This window comes from Nycticebus coucang, chromosome 14, assembly GCF_027406575.1.
Source record: "Nycticebus coucang isolate mNycCou1 chromosome 14, mNycCou1.pri, whole genome shotgun sequence".
Lineage (NCBI taxonomy): Eukaryota > Metazoa > Chordata > Mammalia > Primates > Lorisidae > Nycticebus > Nycticebus coucang.
The window spans coordinates 46,824,355-46,841,316 of record NC_069793.1 but is presented as its reverse complement, the minus strand read 5'-3'; the positions used below and the strand labels follow the sequence as shown (position 1 = coordinate 46,841,316).

The window sequence follows — 16,962 nt, the reverse complement described above, 5'->3', positions numbered from 1 at the left end:
GTCCATTGGTCTGCTCATTAGTATATAGCTAGTGCCTATAAGGGCTATGGCTGGTAGAGGTAAGCTGCCTTCTTGATGCCTAGCAAGACTTCTGGGCTAGGCCTAGTCTATCCCTGGTTTTTCCAGTTACCGTGGTGTTTCTGAACTGCCCTGGGGCAGCAGCAAGATGCACAGTGGGCATATAGTCATTCTCTTCTAGGATAAAATGCAGAGAACCACCTAGGGCAGGTATGTGGATGTAGTATCCTCTACATATGGAAAACACTAGAAGGATGCTCTCCTGACCACTTTCTTGCTGTGTCCCTACAGTCTGCTCAGACATGGGGATGCTTGTTTCCTGCCAGAGGACTGCCCGTGCACGTGGAAGGGGAAGGAGTATTTCCCTGGGGACCAGGTGATGTCTCCCTGCCATACCTGGTAAGTGAGGTCCTCAAGCAGGCTCTGCTTTTTGCTGAGAGGAAAATGGATAAGAAGTGCATGATCATGAGTGTAGTCTAGCATTCCTCTTCCACCATGTTCATAGTCATGTTGGATGCTTGTGTTGTATAGGAGTTTGTATACATATAAAAGTGTATTTATATTAAGGAATACTTTGGAATAAATTTTGTATTGACATGAGTGTGAGTTTGTTCAGACATGTATATGAATGTGTGTACATGCATATTTACAACCATGATTATGCGTTTGCCTATTTATATGAACATGTAAGTGTGAGTACAAATCCAAAATATCTAGACTGGATTGGTGAAGGTGCGTGTTCATGGATGTGCTTGAAAAGGCAGGAATTCGTAAATCTGAATATATACATGAGGCATTTGTGAATTCATAAATATTTGTGTACATACACATCCATTTAGTATGTGTACACATGTGTGTACAAGGTGTATAAAACATATGTAGACGTTGGGCATATATGTTGTTATTGTTGTTATTTTTTTGAGATAAGGTCTCTCTCTCTTGCCCAGTCTAAATTGCAGTGGCATCATCATAGCTCACTGCAACCTCAAATTCCTGGGCTCAAGCAGTTGTCCTGCCTCAGCTTACCAAGTAGCTGAAACTACAGGCGTCCTCCACTTGCCAGCTAGTTTTTAAATTTTTGGTAGAGATAGGGTCCCTCTGAGTTGCTCAAGCTGGTTGCAAACTCTTGACCTCAAGTGATTCTCCTGCCTCAACCTCCCAAAGTGCTGTGATTACAGGTGTACACCACCATGCCTGGCATGTTATATATTTGTGTTCACATGTAAGTGAACATATATGTATAAGTGTGCATTTATTTGACTATAAATATGTACATGCCTACATATGAAAGTGAGTATACATGGGAGGATGTTTATATATTGATAGTAATATAGGTATTTATATGTGGGCGTGTGTATACCGGACTGGATTCTATAGAAGCAGGCTTGGAGCTAGTTCTTTTTTTTTGAGCTAGTTCTGTAGGGCCTGGTGTGGACCACATAGCAGTGGGTAGACTCAGTGTCCTGATGGAGAGAGTGCTGGGGTATAGGGGGAGAAATGATAAACTGGTGCCCTGGTATTAGAAACAAACTCTTTCACTGTGCCAATGTTGCGGATCAGCCAGGGAGGCCTGATGTGAAAAGGAAGCCCCTGGCACTGGGCACCAGGGCCCAGCAGAGAAGCTCAGAGAGGTTCCATCTTGTAGACCCATCTGACTAGCTGGATCACAGCCTCCAGTTCCTGCAGCAAGCTGGGATTGAAGCTGTCCCATTTCTCTGTCCCAGAGGATGGCCACAGTGTTTCCTTTTGTGTTGGCAGCAGGGTCACAGTCAAGCCCATCTGCTCCAAGGCTGGTTTCCCCAGATACTTCAAGTTGTATTATTTATGGGGTCAGAGGCCTCATCATCTGATTCCAGAAGTCCTCTGTGTGTTCAAGTGTTTTCTATCATTTCATGACTGTGGTGAGCCAGAGCTGACAGGGGTGCCAGGTGTATGTGATGAGAGATTGGGGCTGGCTGGCATGAAATTGACTCACTTCCATCACTTCACCGGCTTCCAGGCCCTGGACCTGGGCAGGGGAATAGCTGAGCTATGTTGAATCATCTCCTGAGAATGTACTGTGCTCGGAGATCAGATGGCAGGCAGAAGATGGTGGACAGAGTCTGGAGCCAGAGCCAAGGGGCTGAGATTATTTTAGAACTCGGAGCCCTGACGTGAGGAGGCTTCTGCTTTCACAGGAGAGGCTGATTGGGTGTGGGGTAGATGTCCTCTCTCCCTTAGGAGACTGGGAGCTATATGAGCAAGTTGTTATCTCTAACTCAGTTTTTAGAATTCTACCTTCTTAATATATGGACGAACTTTCTCAACATTCACACTTGAAGGACATGGCCCTGTGGCCCACTTTTCCAGCTGCTCTCCTGTGGGGAGGTAGGTGCTAGAGGTTTGTCTGGCTTCTGTGGCTTGAGCATTTGCTGGATCTTTTTACCAGGATGGCAGCTGGATGCCCACCCCCTCCCAGCTCAGAGTTCAGTGACGTCATATTGGCAGCATGAAGTCAGCCGCAGTGGGGGTGGGAGTATTTGCAGCACCACATACATAGCGGAGTTGTAAGTCATGTGGGTGGATGTGTGAGTGGATGTCTTCACAGGCTTTCAAGTCATGGAGTGAGTGCATGACAAGGTCTGAACATGATGTGTGACTGGAGAGAGCCTGCCCCTCAGTGTTGCTGTCATACGTGGACCCGCAGGGCAGGCCCCTGTACTCCTGATGATGTCAGCTCTGGACTCATGCCATCTGATCCAACACAACTTCAACTCTACTTCTTGGAGATTTTAATATCCATTTAGATGTTAAATGAGTATATCTGGAGGGATATACAAAACCAGGCCGCCTGCTGGCATCTCCAGGCATCTGTTTCTTCATCCTCTCTCGTCCAGGGGTCTTTCTCCACCCTGGTGGCGTGTGGCCCCCCTGTACAGCCTGTTGTTCCCTGTAACTACTCCAGCTCATCTCCTGGTTCTGTGCATCTCACCTCAGCTCTGTCTTTCTACTCCTCCTCTCCCTGTAGCCCACTGACTCCCTCCATCCTGCAGCGCCACTGGGGATTTCTAACCCGAGCACCCTGCCGGCTCTCCACTGCCTCTCACTCCCTTGATGTCTGCCCTTCCCTTTTGCTTAAGCGCATGGCCCTGCACTATTAGCAGCTCCTTGAATATAGCCTCAGTTCTCTTGCCTCCTCCTGCTTTGCCCTGCTTGTTTGGCAAAGCCACAAGCCTGGAGATGTCCATCCCTTTACTTCCTTTGTACCTGCATCCACACAGCTGAGTGTGACGGGAGGGATGTACAAAACCAGGCTGCCTGCTCTCATTTTAAATTCATGACTCAGAACCTCAAATAGGCCCTCGAGGCTGGCACACTCTGATACTGTCCTTCCCTAATGCCTTTTTCTCTCTCACCCCCCTAGATAACTGTTTCACACTTTTTCCTCTCTCCTCACCGGCCCTGATGCTTCCTCCCCTCTCATTCTCAGCTGATGATTGCTTCCTTTTTCACTGAGAAAATTAAAGCCACCAGAAGAGAAGTTTCTAGACTCTGTGCACACATATTCTGTCTTTCTGCCTGGAGTACAGATGAACTGAGTGTCTGTGCTCCTGTAGAAAGACTTGTCTCCTGTCCTCTAGATCCCAGCTGTTCACCCATCCAAGGGCATCTCCCAAGCAGCCCTCCCCTTCTCTCCCTTATCCTCAGTCCATCATCCTCTACTGGATCCTCCCCTTGCACAATATCTAGTTTGAAAACCTTCCAACCTCCTAGCAACTGCTCCATTTCTCTGATCTGCTTTTGTTGCAAAGCATCTCATAAAAGTTGTCTATACTGTTGTTTCCAATTCCTGTTCTCTATTCTCCATTAAGCCCGCTCAGTCAGGCATCTTCCTCACAATTCCATTTGATTTGTTCCTACCAAGGTCACCAGTAACCTCCGCGTTGCTCTATCCGGTGTTCATTTTTCAGACCTCATCTTCTTAGACCTGTGAGTGGCGTTTGACATAATTGATCACTGGCTGATTATTTCCCTGCCTTGTTACTTTTATTCACATGGCTTCTAGGACAACCCACTCTCTTGATTTCCTCCTACCTCTCCTCTTGCTCCTTCCCAGCTTCCTTTGTTGGTTCTTCCTCTTCTCCAATCCCCAAATGACAAAACATCCCCAGGGACCTCTTCTTTTTGGTATTTGTACTCACTCCCTTGGTGAACTCACCCAGTCTCATGGCTGCTAGGCCCAGGCACACGCAGATGATTCCCAGATTTCTGCCTGTGTTCCAGACTCTATTCTGAATTCCAGACTCACACATCCTCAAGCTGCCTACTTGACATCATGGTATGTATGTCTAATGGTCTCAAATTCAACATGTCAAAGACTGAACATCTGATCCTTCCCCTCAAACCAGCTTCTCCCTCAGCCTTCCTCATCAGGATTAACGAAGACTTCGTTCTTCCAGTTGCTCAAGCCAAAAATCCTGGAGTCATCCTCGAGTCTTCTCTCTTGTGATCAATATCAAGCAAATCCTTTTAGTTCTATCTTCAAAATATATCCAGAATCTGACAACTTCTCACTCTGTCCACTGCTGTTTCCCTGCTCCAAGCTGCCATCATTGCCGCTTCCCTGATTTGCTGCAGTCGCCTCCCAAACCCATCTTTCTGCTTCCCCTGCACCCACTTGAGCTTAGACTAAGTGCAGCAGCCAGAGCAGACCATGAATCAGATTGCTTCATTCCCATGATGGAGTCTTCTGATGACGTCCTTTCCCATGCCTAGCAAAAGCTGATGTTCTTACAGTGGCCTACTTGGACCTGTGCCATCTGGCCCACCATCACCCCTCTGAAGTCCTCGTCTACCCCTCCATCCCCCCTACCCCTTTGCACCGTCCATTCTAGCCATGTTGTTTCCTGAGTGTTCCCAGGGCCTTTGCAAAGACCGTCCCTGTGCTTGGAACACTCTTCTTCCAGATGTCCATCTAGCAAAATTTCCTACCTCCCTTAAATCTCTGCTCACATGGTCCGCCAGCCACCCTATTTAAGACTGTAACCCACTCCACACACATTGCCAGTCCCTGTATCCTGCTCCCTCTGCCCAAGCATCTTTGCCTTCTAACACACTGTATTATTTACTCACACTGCCTTATTATTTTTTTAATTATGTAGTATGTATCTTCCCCTTCTAGAATATATGTTTCACAAGCAGACTTTGTCCCCTGTTTTGTTTACTGTTTAGTGATGTGCCTCAAAATCCTGGAATAATGTCTGTATGGAAGCACCTAATATTTGTTGAACAAATGAGTAAACAAATGAATGGAGTGATAAGGAGAGTATGGACTTTGGAGTCCAATAGGCCTGAGTTATAAATAATAGCTCCATTATTTATTGGCTAACTTCTCTAAGCCCTGGTGTCTCCAGGCTTCTGTTGGAGGTTGACAATGTTTGTTGATGCCCTTGCCTGGGGGCCCAGAGAGTGCATGTAGCAGGTGATGGCTTGTCATGCGTATTCCAGTATAGCATGAGTGTGCCCTGAAAGCTGGTCTGGGTGGGTGTGTTTCAGCGTGTGCCAGCAGGGCTCATTTCAATGCACCCTCCACCCCTGCGCCTCCACCTGCACCGCCTATGGTGACCGGCATTACCGCACGTTTGATGGGCTCCCGTTTGACTTCGTGGGGGCATGCAAAGTGTACCTGGTCAAGGTGAGTTCCTGGACATGCCTGTCCAGCTGGCTTCATAGGAACCCAGGGTAGCTGGGGATGAGGGCCTGTCAGAGCATGATGCTCTGGGTTGGCAGGAACTGGGTTGGCAAGCTCTGTCCAGCCCTGGGGTGTGGCTGTCTAGAGGCTGGGAGAAGCGCTGAGGACAAGCCCAGGGCTGGACAGAGCTCAGCAGCCCTAAGATACTCATTGCCTGTCCACTCAACATTATAACCATTGGGTCCCCATGCTTTTTGTTTCTATAATAGTAATAGCTAAAGCTTTCTGAAATTTTATTGTATGTGTGGTGGTCTACTGAACTATTTTTGTGACAATTTCACTTGATTCTCACAGCAACCCAACCGGGGTTGTAACCGCATGTTACAGAGGTAGCAACTTGGGCTTAGGGAAGTTAAGTAACTTGCTGGACATCTCACAGCTCAGCAGTGATAAAGCTGGGGTCGGGTTTGACCAAGAAGTCTAAGTGCAGTCAACTGCCAAAGATGTCAGCTCACCTGGAAAAAGGGAACTGGGGATGAGGGGGCAGTGAAGGCAGGATTCCCCTGGGGTCCCTACGAGGCGAGGGAGAGACACACCCAGGGGACCTCGGTTTTGCTAAGGCCCTATCCATCTGATCATGTAAGAGTAACCGCAATAACAACAACAAGAATGACAAAACTTTTATGGAAGGAGTCCTATCTATGCGGCAGGCACTGTGCTGGGGTTTTTCACATAATTTCAATAATTCCACAAGATAAAGATTATTGACCTCATTTTATTTTAAAGGCTTCAAGATAATACATACTCTTTACTAACATTAAAAACATAGAAATATATATTAAAAACAATACTCCCTTTCACATTTCTTCTGTTTTCATCTCCTGCTGAATAGCCCCTCTGAATCCTACATTTTTCATAAGACACGTTCTCTCTCTCTCTCACACACACACACACAAAGTGCTTAGTTATGAATAGGATTCTGCAATTTGCTTTTGATTCTTTACAGTTTACCTTAGACTTTGTTTCCTATAGTCTGTACATGTTTTTTTCCCTTTTTCATAGCTGTGTAGAATTCTACAGAAACAGTGTGCTCTAATTTTATTTTCCCCCATTGATGGACATTTAGGTTATTTCCACTATTTCAGTGCCATAGTGAATATTTGAGTGGATATTTCTCTAGGTACTTAGAAGTGGAATTGCTGTGTAAAAAAATTATGAACATTTAATGTTGTTTCATGCCCACACACTGTCCTACAAAAAAGCTTACCCTACCAATGGTGTTTGTAAGACAGTGTCCCTTCCCCAACACCCCGTCCTAACCCATCATCCCTGTTCTATATTAACATTACATTCATTGTCACGTCTTTTGGAGAGACTTACTGTGTGCTAAATATTGCACTAAGCATCTGAAAAAAGAAAAAATATCCCTGAACTTTCTGAAACTGAAGTAGGTTATCTGAAGTCACACAGCTGAGAAGTAAAAGTGGATTGGAAACCACTTCAGAGTCTGTGTCCCTCAGCCTCTGTGCCTCTCAGCAGGATTTCTTCTCTTCCTGCCTTTATTGGACTCACTTATTTTCTCCTCAGAGCACATCAGATTTCAGCTTCTCTGTGATTATAGAAAATGTAAACTGCTATAGTTCTGGCATCGTCTGCAGGAAATTCATTTCCATCAACGTTGGGAACTCGCTCATTGTCTTCGACGATGACTCGGGAAATCCCGTAAGGCCTGGGTGCAGGTGAAGGTTGTATAGACAGTTTACTGGTGGTGATGGTGGGGGTGGGGTGGGGTGCTGAAAAGGATGAAGAGCTGATTTCTTTACCACAGTTCTCTTGGAGCCCCACTGAATTAGGAGCCCAGACTTAGAGCCCAGACTGAATTCCTGGATGAGGGTCAGGAGCACAGGGGTCAAAGTTGGGGATGAGGGAGATGGAGGTGTTGGTAAGACACTGAGGCTGGGCCTCGCGGGGCACTCTCAGGCACTCGGCACTGACCACCTCTGTCCCCCAGAGTCCCGAGAGCTTCCTGGATGACAAGCAGGAGGTCCACACGTGGAGAGCAGGGTTTTTCACACTGGTGCATTTCCCACGGGAGCACATCACTCTCTTATGGGACCAGAGAACCACAGTGCACATCCAGGCTGGGCCTCAGTGGCAGGTAGTCCTGGGAGCAGTGACTCTACGGGGCTGAGCCACTGGGCATCCTTGAGGGGGCTGTATCCTCGCTGAGAAGCCAAGAAGAGCATGTTCTGTCTTCTTTGCCCCCAGCCTGCTCTGTCCCCTTCCTTCTCCTCTGACATTTCTTCTCTTCCTCCTCAAATCATAGCCCCAGTGGTTGCTTCTGGGTTCCTGACAGACCCCCGAGCCTGTGGGGCTACCCTGTGCTGGTCATTCACCCCTGGCATCCCTGCAACTGACTGTGGTGTCCTCTTCCCTTTCAGGGCCAGCTGGCAGGCCTCTGTGGGAACTTTGACTTAAAAACCATCAATGAGATGAGGACCCCAGAGAACCTAGAGCTAACCAACCCCCAGGAGTTTGGCAGCAGCTGGGCTGCAGTTGAGGTAAAGCCACCTCAGACAGGCTTGTGTCCCTCGCTCAGCTGTGCTCTACCAACAATGACCTGAGCCCAGGTCAGGAGACAGGGACATCGGAGTGAGGCTGCTCCCACCATGCTCTCTCAGCCTCTTCCTGGTATCCCTTCCCCTAGACTCTGTTGTGTGGCCTGAGAGCACATGTCATCCCAGCTCACAACCCCCTGCTGCCCACCCTGGCCTAGACAAAGCGTCCTGGAGGGCTGCGTGGTCAGAAAGTCTGTCCTGGGAGAGATGGCCACCTACTGGGGAGAGGGAGGCTGGCTGAGCATGAACTTCTCATCTGTCTCCGGGCTTCCATAGCCTGGCACTAAGTCTGGCACAGAGGTGGGGCCAAGAGAGACTGAAGTGGGTTGAGGCAATCAGAGAAGGCTTCCTGTGAGAGGTGGGCCTGATGCTTAAAAGAATAGGCTATATTTAAAGAGATGAATGTATCAGAGAGAAGGCCTCTGAGAGGGAGGACATCAGCAGAGGCAGAAATGAGAAGGGGTGTCTGTGAGATTTGGGAGATATTTGCCTGAGTTTGCCAAGCTGTGAGCTAGGGGTGGAGGGACAGCACTGAGCTGAAAGCCGGAGGCCTGGCTGTTATCTTGGATCATCCATTGAAAGGCTGGGTGACCTTGAGTATGTCCTATTTCCTCTGTGATGTGATAGGACTGTGCCAGGAAAAGGAGGTTGAATAGACAACTCTGATCAGTCAGAAGAGGCTGCTTGGGATAGCTATATCAGGCTTGAACTGTGATTGATTATTTATGTCTGCCATGGAAGCAGCAGTAGAGTGGTGATATGAGTGTCACATAGTTGCTTTTCCTGAACCTAGAGATCTTAAATGCTCCACTGGGAAACAACAAGGTAGGGGAGCAGTTGGTCATGGCCTGGGGCTCAATGTAATCCTGAGGTGGAACAAGGCTGTTTCCCCAGCCTCGTAACAGTGTGCCCTATCCCACCCCCATTGTAGAGAAGCTAAGTGGATGACTAACCTTTGTCGTCCTGCCACCACCCCGTATTTCTCTTTTGCTTGTACCCTTAGGCATACCCTGGGGGCTACAATGAAAATGTAGAGCTGCAGAAGGAGGTTCAACAGACATTGGGGAAATCTGTACTAGTTATCTATTGCTGTGTAGCAGTATTATTAGACTTAGCATTAAAGAGCATGTGTGTTATCCTCACAGTCTCTGTGGGTCAGACTGAGTGCTTGGCTTGACGTGGTTCAGCCAGGGCTCAGCTGGGGAAGGAACTGCTTTTCCCACCATGGTTATTGGCAGCATCAGCAACTTGCAAGCAGGGGCTGAGAGCCTTGGCTTTGCTAGCTCTTGACTGGAAACCACCCTCAGCTTCCTGCCACAGGGGTTCCCCAGCATGGCTGCTTGCTTCCTCATGGCCCTCAAGAGAGAGACTTCCATAAGATGGGCTTTGTGATCACATAGACATGACCACATTCATCACCTTGGCCATATTCTGTTGTTTTGAAGCAAGTCCCTCTGACAAGGGGAGGGGATTATACAAGGACAGGAAGAAGGAGGCAGGTCTGTCCATCACACCAAGCAACAGGCGTTTGGGAGAAGGGGAGGTCTATAGCCCTGTCTTTGCTCCTCAGTGCACGGATACCCTTGATCCCCGAGACACATGTGTCCTGAATCCTCTCCGAGAACCTTTTGCCAAGAGAGAGTGCAGCATCCTGCTTAGTGAGGTGTTTGAGACCTGCCACCCTGTGGTGAGTGGACCCCAGCCTCGGCCCCTCCTCGGTCCCCTTCTGCTTTCCTGGGATCCCTTCAGTTCTCAGACTCCCTCCTGACTTGGGAGAGATGCCTCAGGTCTGGAGAGGAGCACCCCCTCTGCTAAACCCAGCCTCCAGCCTGCTCAGACAAATCCATCCTGTTCCCAGATGGCCAGGGGCAGACAGCTGGGCAAACAGAGCTTGTGCCATCTCAGGCTCACCTTAACCTGGCTCTTTCTCCTTATCAGGAAGTCCTTCTGAATAGTGAACCCAAAGCTCTCATGTGGCGGCACCACCTGTTGCCGGTTCTGCCCTCAGTAGGCACAGAGGAGTCTGGAGCTCAGCTCTGCATGGCACCTTTCAGGCCTTGAAGGCCACTGTCAGAATGGCCCTGGTGTCTCTGGCCCTCGTGTCTCTCACCCTGGCTGGGTGGTTCAGACTCTGTACCTGTCCTTCAGCCCCTCCCTTAGTCCCTGGAGCAAACAGCCTGGGCTCAGAGGAGGAGAGAGGCTCCTCAGAAGTGAGTGTCTGCCTGGGCCATGGAGCTCTAGTTTCTTTCCTACCCAGCTGCTTTTCTCCCTCACACCCCACGAGATAGGGCAGCTCACCCTGTCCGGTGTTCCTCCCATGTTTGTGCTGGTGGCCATCAGCTTGAAAGCTACAGGTGTGAGGACAGATCCTCAGATCTCTGACTTTTCACCTCCTCCAGGTCGATGTCACTTGGTTTTATTCAAACTGCCTGACAGACACGTGTGGATGCAGCCGGGGTGGTGACTGTGAGTGCTTCTGTGCCAGCGTGTCTGCCTACGCCCACCAGTGCTGCCAACACGGGGTGGCCATCGACTGGCGAACCCCACACCTCTGCCGTGAGTGTTCCAGACCATCATCCACGGGGACTGAGAGGGGTGGTCCTTTGTACAGGCCCATGGGCACCATCCCTTTGGCTAGCATATATTGGAAGTAAGTAAGCAAGTGTACTTACTATGTGCCAGACACCAACTGACTGGAATGTGTTTTTCATTGAATTATTACAACTACCTTTGAAGTGGGATTACATACTCCTATTTTACAGCTGAAGAAACTGAGACCTGGAGAGCTAATGCACATAAAGGGCTTGGCACCATGCTCATAGGGCTGATGCTGTTGTTTCATGGAGCCATGGTGCTGGCATGTCCTGAGCCCAGGGGTGCAGGCAGGATGACCCTGGGAAAGAAGATGGAACAGAACTTGCCTTTGGCCTCCCTTTTCTGTGCCAGTGATTCCCTGAGACCCTTCACCCCAGATGCCCTATTTCATCATGCAGTTCAAGTCCCTCTTCTGTCATAAAAATCTTTCAGGAAGATGCATATGTTTACTGAGGACCTACTATGTGCCGGGCCTTGTGCATACATATATTGTTTCATTTAACACTTAGGGCTAGGGTGAGTTGAGTGAGGCATTCACCTGGGCTGTGAGATTTGAAGGGGCACCAAAAACCATAATAATCAAGGGAAATAATACTTTAATACAATGTTTTTTTTTTCAAAGTAAGCCTTTTTTGCAAAAATATCCATGGTGATCAAAATATCAATGAATCAATGTTATTGATTTTTCCCTTTGCCCAGGCTCTAACAATGCTCAGTTGCATCTTATTAATAATCCTGTCTTTAAAAGTTTGTTCATCTAAATTTTTTACTATAATTTTTTGATATTTAAAAAATATTGAATGAAAATAGTGTCTGTCTCTATTGAGATTTTTGGTACTCCCTTAAATTTTGCATCTGAGGTGAACACTTTGTCTTACCCTAGTCCAGGCCCCGACAAGACCACGGGGCAGATACTAGTAGTGGTCTCACCTTATAGAGGAGGGCACTACATTTCAGAGGGGTTAAGTAACTAGTCCCAGGAACACAGCTGATGTAGGAGGAAGATGGAATGGGAACTCAGGTCTGATCTGAGAGAGCTGGCTTTTAATGACTCTTCTGAACTACCTTACACCAACTGGAGGCACACTTGACCACCAGAAACCTGGTGGTCTTCTAATTTGCTACTTCGATCTTCTGAGTCCCCAGATGAGAGGAGGCAAGCCCTTGCCTGTGGCCACATGGTGGGCCAGTCACCTGACCTTGGTGTTCTTTGCAGAGAGCAATGCCAAACATATTGACTGTGGGGTTTGGGCTGTAATGTGGAGTCGGTTGCTCTCCTCAGACTGAACCTGTGTATGAAGCAGACCCCTCATCAGCTTTATCTCAGGCCCACCCACTGCTTCTTTATGGCCTTTCCCCTGGCTATAGGGTCCCCTGCAAGGTCCTTAGCTCAACCCAGGGGACTGAGACATCCATAGCAGAGGCACCAGGAAGCAGGCTGTGGTTCCGGGCTAGGACACTAGAGGGCACGCCAAGCTCACACTTGCAGGAGCTTGGCTCAGCCTGGCAGGTGCCAGCACCTCTGGTCAGCGTGGGAAACTACCCAAAGGGGCCTGAAGCCTGGGATCCTGGGGCCCTGGCCTCTTTCCCACCCAAGGCTATTGGAAGACAGACTTATATCTTGTGCTTGCATTCCTCAAAGGTCCTTCCAAAACATTTCTGATTGGAACTTCCAACCCTTTGTTCTAATCCTACCTTTCAGGGACGCACAAAACCTACTCTCTTCTGTCCAATATTCATTCATTTAGTGCCTACTCTGGGCCACGCTTTGAGCCTTGTTCTGGGGATGTGGAGAGGAACCATTATATTTCCTCCCCTCTAAGAAACCTGAATTCTGGGACTATACTTGAATCTTGGAGTTTGGGAGGCAGGCCAGGCATGGCCCTTGGGGAAGGAGGGAGGCTGGAATGCCAGGGGCCTCGACATTGTCTATCTGTTCCAGGCTCTCAAGAAGTCTCTGTTCTCTCTCTTTCAGCATATGACTGTGACTTCTTTAACAAAGGTAAGCCTGTCCTCCGCAGTGGAGCTCTAAGGATAGGGGCACTGCCAGCACTTCCCTGATGTCTTGTTAGCATCAGCCAGCTTGAGGTGCTGCTGGCTCAGGAAGAGCTGTGACCGGGAGCTGAGAGGCCTCTGTCAGGCAGAGAGAGCCTTGACAGGGCAGAGCCCAGGGGTGCCCTGGAACTCTGTCCCCAGCAGTTCCTATGGCCCCCATCTGGTGCCAGGCCAGGTCCTGGGGATTGTAATCACCCAGGGAAGCCTCTCAGGAAGTGAAACCTCATTTGCACCAATGTGCCAGCTCCTTAGTCCCATAACTTAGTTCAACAAGCCCATAAGAATGTTGTCTTGAGTTCCCTTAAGATTAGAATTAGCAAAAGCAAATGTGGGGTGGTGCCCGTGGCTCAAAGGAGTGGGGCGCAGGCCCCATATACCGGAGGTGGCAGGTTCAAACCCAGCCCTGGCCAGAAACTGCAAAAAAAAGCAAATGTGGACTGCTCTTTCTGAGGATGGCTGGGACACAACATGTGGGCTTTCAAATTCAGTCAAGATCCTGGGTACCAGGATATGCTCTAACACCTAGATTAATGAGGGTGAAAACATAGGTCGAAGACCCAAGGGAGGTTAATGTCCAGTGTTAGAGCCACTTAGTCACTGGGGTAGGGTGAGCATCAGGGGAGTGGTTTTCAGCATTGAACTTCATCCAGTTGGGCCAGAGTCAGACTTAGGCAGTTAGATGCTTGTGGGGTCCTTGATACTGTTCACTGTTGACTTCTAAGCCCCCACCCCTCCTCCAGGCACTGTCTTAACGGGAACACACCATGTAGGTGTACATCCAAGCTTTGTCCTCAGTTACCTGCATTATTAGATTTTGGCTTGAGAAACATCACCCTGGCAAGAGCACAGTGGGTAAAATGGACATGGATAGACTGGAGACAAGGGTACCATCTGGGGGAGTGAGGGGGGGGGGCTTTGGGATATAGGCTGGGCCAGGAATAGTGTGGTCCTTCACAAGGACTGAAATCCTGCCAAGATATTAGCCCCTGGGGGTTCCTGATAGTCAAAACCTTCAACTTCTCCAGGAATGAAACCACAGTGGGAGGACTGCAGTGCCTGGGACAGGCAGGGTCTTTCTGACATCAGGCAAGACATTTCAGCAAGACAGCTTTGAGCATAGTCTCCCTTCTGTGACATTTTGGGTGGCAGTAACTGGCAAAGGACAAGCTGTTTCTAGCATCCTCCACCTACCCACCCACCCACTCATCCATTCCTTGCTCTGTTCTACCAGCATTTTCTCTGGTCCAGGCCCTTGCCGGGTGCTGGGAAATCAGTGGTGCATGAGACCTATCACACTGGTGCAGCGCAGCCAACTCACAGTGCCTCTCTAGCACCACTTGTGTGTTCCTAACTCTGCATTCAGTTGGTAGTTTCAAATCGACCACTGGTGGGAGTGTTTACACCATGGAAATCAGCAAACACTACAAATTTGTTTTTGTTTATTTTTAAGAGTACAGCACTTGCCTGTCTCCCATCTAGATGTAGACCTCTGATCCATGTCCTCATCATAAGAGCTGAGATTGCGGTGTGCCCTGCTCTAAGGGCTGGTGAGGTGCAGAGGAGGAGGGATGAATGTGTGTGGCAGGAAAGGGTGCAGAGAGAGCTTCACAAGGAGATGACATTTGAGCTGGGCCCAGAGATTGAGTAGGCGTTTGCCAGGCACAAAGCTAGGAGGACTACTCAGAGTGGGTGGAAGAGCGTGATGAAGACACAAGGTAGGAAATAGCCCAGCTCTTTCAAGGAAAAGCAAGAGAAGTTCAGTGTGGCAGGAGCAAGGGTGTTGGGGTGATAGGGAGGGGCAGTGGGTGAAGGGCACTTGAATTCAAACTGGGCTCTTTGGATTCTGCCCTGAGGGCACCGGGAGCCACTGGAGCATTGCAGCAGGGAATGTGGCTGGGAAGGTGACTCAGGCAGCCCAGGGGAGGAGGCACTGGGTGGGGGGCACACCAGAGGCCAGAAGATCCCTTATAAGGCTCTTGCAATTGCCCAAGAAGCCCATGCCCGTTCCAGCCTACACTGACAACTACAGGAACCCAAAAGACAGAGAGGTGACACATGTTTGAAATAGACACTAACACTGAGTCCAGCCTGCCTGGCTTTTGTCCCTGCCAGGCCTTTGGCCTGATGTTTTTACCCAAAGGTGACCTGGAATAAGGCATTGGATGGGACAGGCTATGGAGGGACATTTGGGGGCCCAGATGCCACCCCACCCCCACCCCGGGATGGCCTCCTCCCCCTGCTCCCTGTGAAACAATCCAGGCTCTGTGCAAAGGATCAGTGACCTTCAGGGGCTTGAAGCCTGGGGTTCCTGTCCCTTCCTTCTCATGGAAATCAAAGTTTCTGGGGCCTGGGATGAAGGAAGACACCAAGAATCCTTCCTTAGACCCTCCCACCTCATGCCAACAGGGGTGGGATGGGGGTGGGTGGGAGGTGGACAGAGGCCCATAGGGGCAGGGCTTATGTCTGGGCCTCTTCTCTCCAGCACTGGGTAAAGGCCCCTACCAGCTGTCCAGCTTGGCGGCTGGTGGTGCCCTGGTGGCCGTGAAGGCGGTGAGCAATGACATAGTCCTAGTAAGGGCAGAGGATGTGGCGCCAGGGGACATAGTGAGCTTCCTGCTGACAGCTGCTCTGTACAAGGCCAAGGCCCATGGTAAGTCCCACTCTGGCCCCACTCCAGCCCTCTGGGAGACAGGAGCTGCAGGAGGGAGGGCAGTAAGGCCCTAAGCATCTGATGTGGTTGGAGAAGTGGGGGTTCTGACAATGCCCCTTTCCCAGTTGAGGTGGAGCTTCTGGGCCAGTGTCTTATCACATTCCATCTTCTCCCCAAAATACCAGAGTGGCCAACGCCCCGGTGTAACTTTGTGCCTTGCATTACACAACAGCTGGGTTCCATAAAAGCCAAAATGGCAACTCCCCCTCCTCCTCCTCCTTCCTCTCTTTCCCTCTTCCTCTCTCTCTCCCAAGGGCCCAGTGAAGACCCAGGCCCACCTCCCCCTTCGTGTGCTTCTCCCCCTGTGCTATGCCCAGGGTACTGGAAAACAAAAGAAAAGCTGCCTTCCAATGGGATCTGGGTGGTTGCACAGTATCCCTTTCCCAGGCCTTGAAGCATGGGAAAGGTGGTGATAGGAAGAAATGGAAAGTAGAAAATGTCACAGAGGGGAGGACTCAGCAATCACTGAGGTCCCTGATCCCCACACCAGGATGTCTTGATGCACCGTAGGGTATACTGTGGGGTCACAGTCACAGACTGCTCTTCTCCCTGCAGTGCCAATTTTACTTGAAGATTTGGAGGGGCAGGTTACTTATTTATTAACAGTAAGAGCCCACCATTCTGTGGCACTTATGTGCTGGGCACTGTTCTAAGTGCTTCCTGTGTATTTACTCATTTAATCCTCACAACAATCTTAGGAGGCAGGTTTTAGTGTTTCCCCAGTTTATAGATGAGAGAACTGAGGCCCAGAAAGGTTAGGTCATTTACCCAAGGGCGCACTGCTCATTAGTGATAGGAGCCAATCTATTGGCTCCAGAGTCTTTTATCCAAACTCCTATGCTCTGCTGCCTCTCAAACAGAGGAATTTAAAAAGAAATACATATCAGAAAATAGAAGATGAAAGTCACTTGAATGTTTAGGTAAAATACAGGACTTTGCATTTTAAAGTCTGGGATTCAGCCCTCCCCTGTTAGGACAGCAGGGAAAATGGGAGAGAAACCTGATCTGGGCTAACCCCATCTTCATGAAGGAGGAAGCCAAAGCTCAGAGATGGGAAGTGGCTTGCCTGAGGTCGCACAGCCCATGGGGATGGGGCTCTACCCCTTGTGATATCCCATGCTCGCTCTTGCATCCATCTCCAGGGCCCTCTGGATGGCAGTTCAGATCCTGCCCTGTGGGCTCCAATCCCGTCTCCCCTGCCCACCATCAGTGAGACTCGAGGCCTCACTTCCCTCCTCTATAGACTGGGAACAGCAATATTAACACCTTCTGACTTACAATAGGATCTCCTTTTC

The 16,962-nt window shown here is 49.4% G+C and overlaps 1 protein-coding gene across 1 annotated transcript in view; it reads left to right on the top strand.

Moving 5' to 3' along the window:
* OTOG (otogelin) overlaps positions 1–16,962 on the top strand; it is a 101,610-nt gene that overhangs the window by 41,391 nt on the left and 43,257 nt on the right. The window contains exons 24-32 of the mRNA XM_053559879.1: positions 310–417; positions 5,554–5,692; positions 7,277–7,411; positions 7,701–7,847; positions 8,131–8,250; positions 9,878–9,994; positions 10,707–10,863; positions 12,878–12,904; positions 15,440–15,607. Coding sequence (XP_053415854.1) covers positions 310–417; positions 5,554–5,692; positions 7,277–7,411; positions 7,701–7,847; positions 8,131–8,250; positions 9,878–9,994; positions 10,707–10,863; positions 12,878–12,904; positions 15,440–15,607 — 1,118 coding nt within the window. The remainder of the gene's footprint in view (positions 1–309; positions 418–5,553; positions 5,693–7,276; positions 7,412–7,700; positions 7,848–8,130; positions 8,251–9,877; positions 9,995–10,706; positions 10,864–12,877; positions 12,905–15,439; positions 15,608–16,962) is intronic.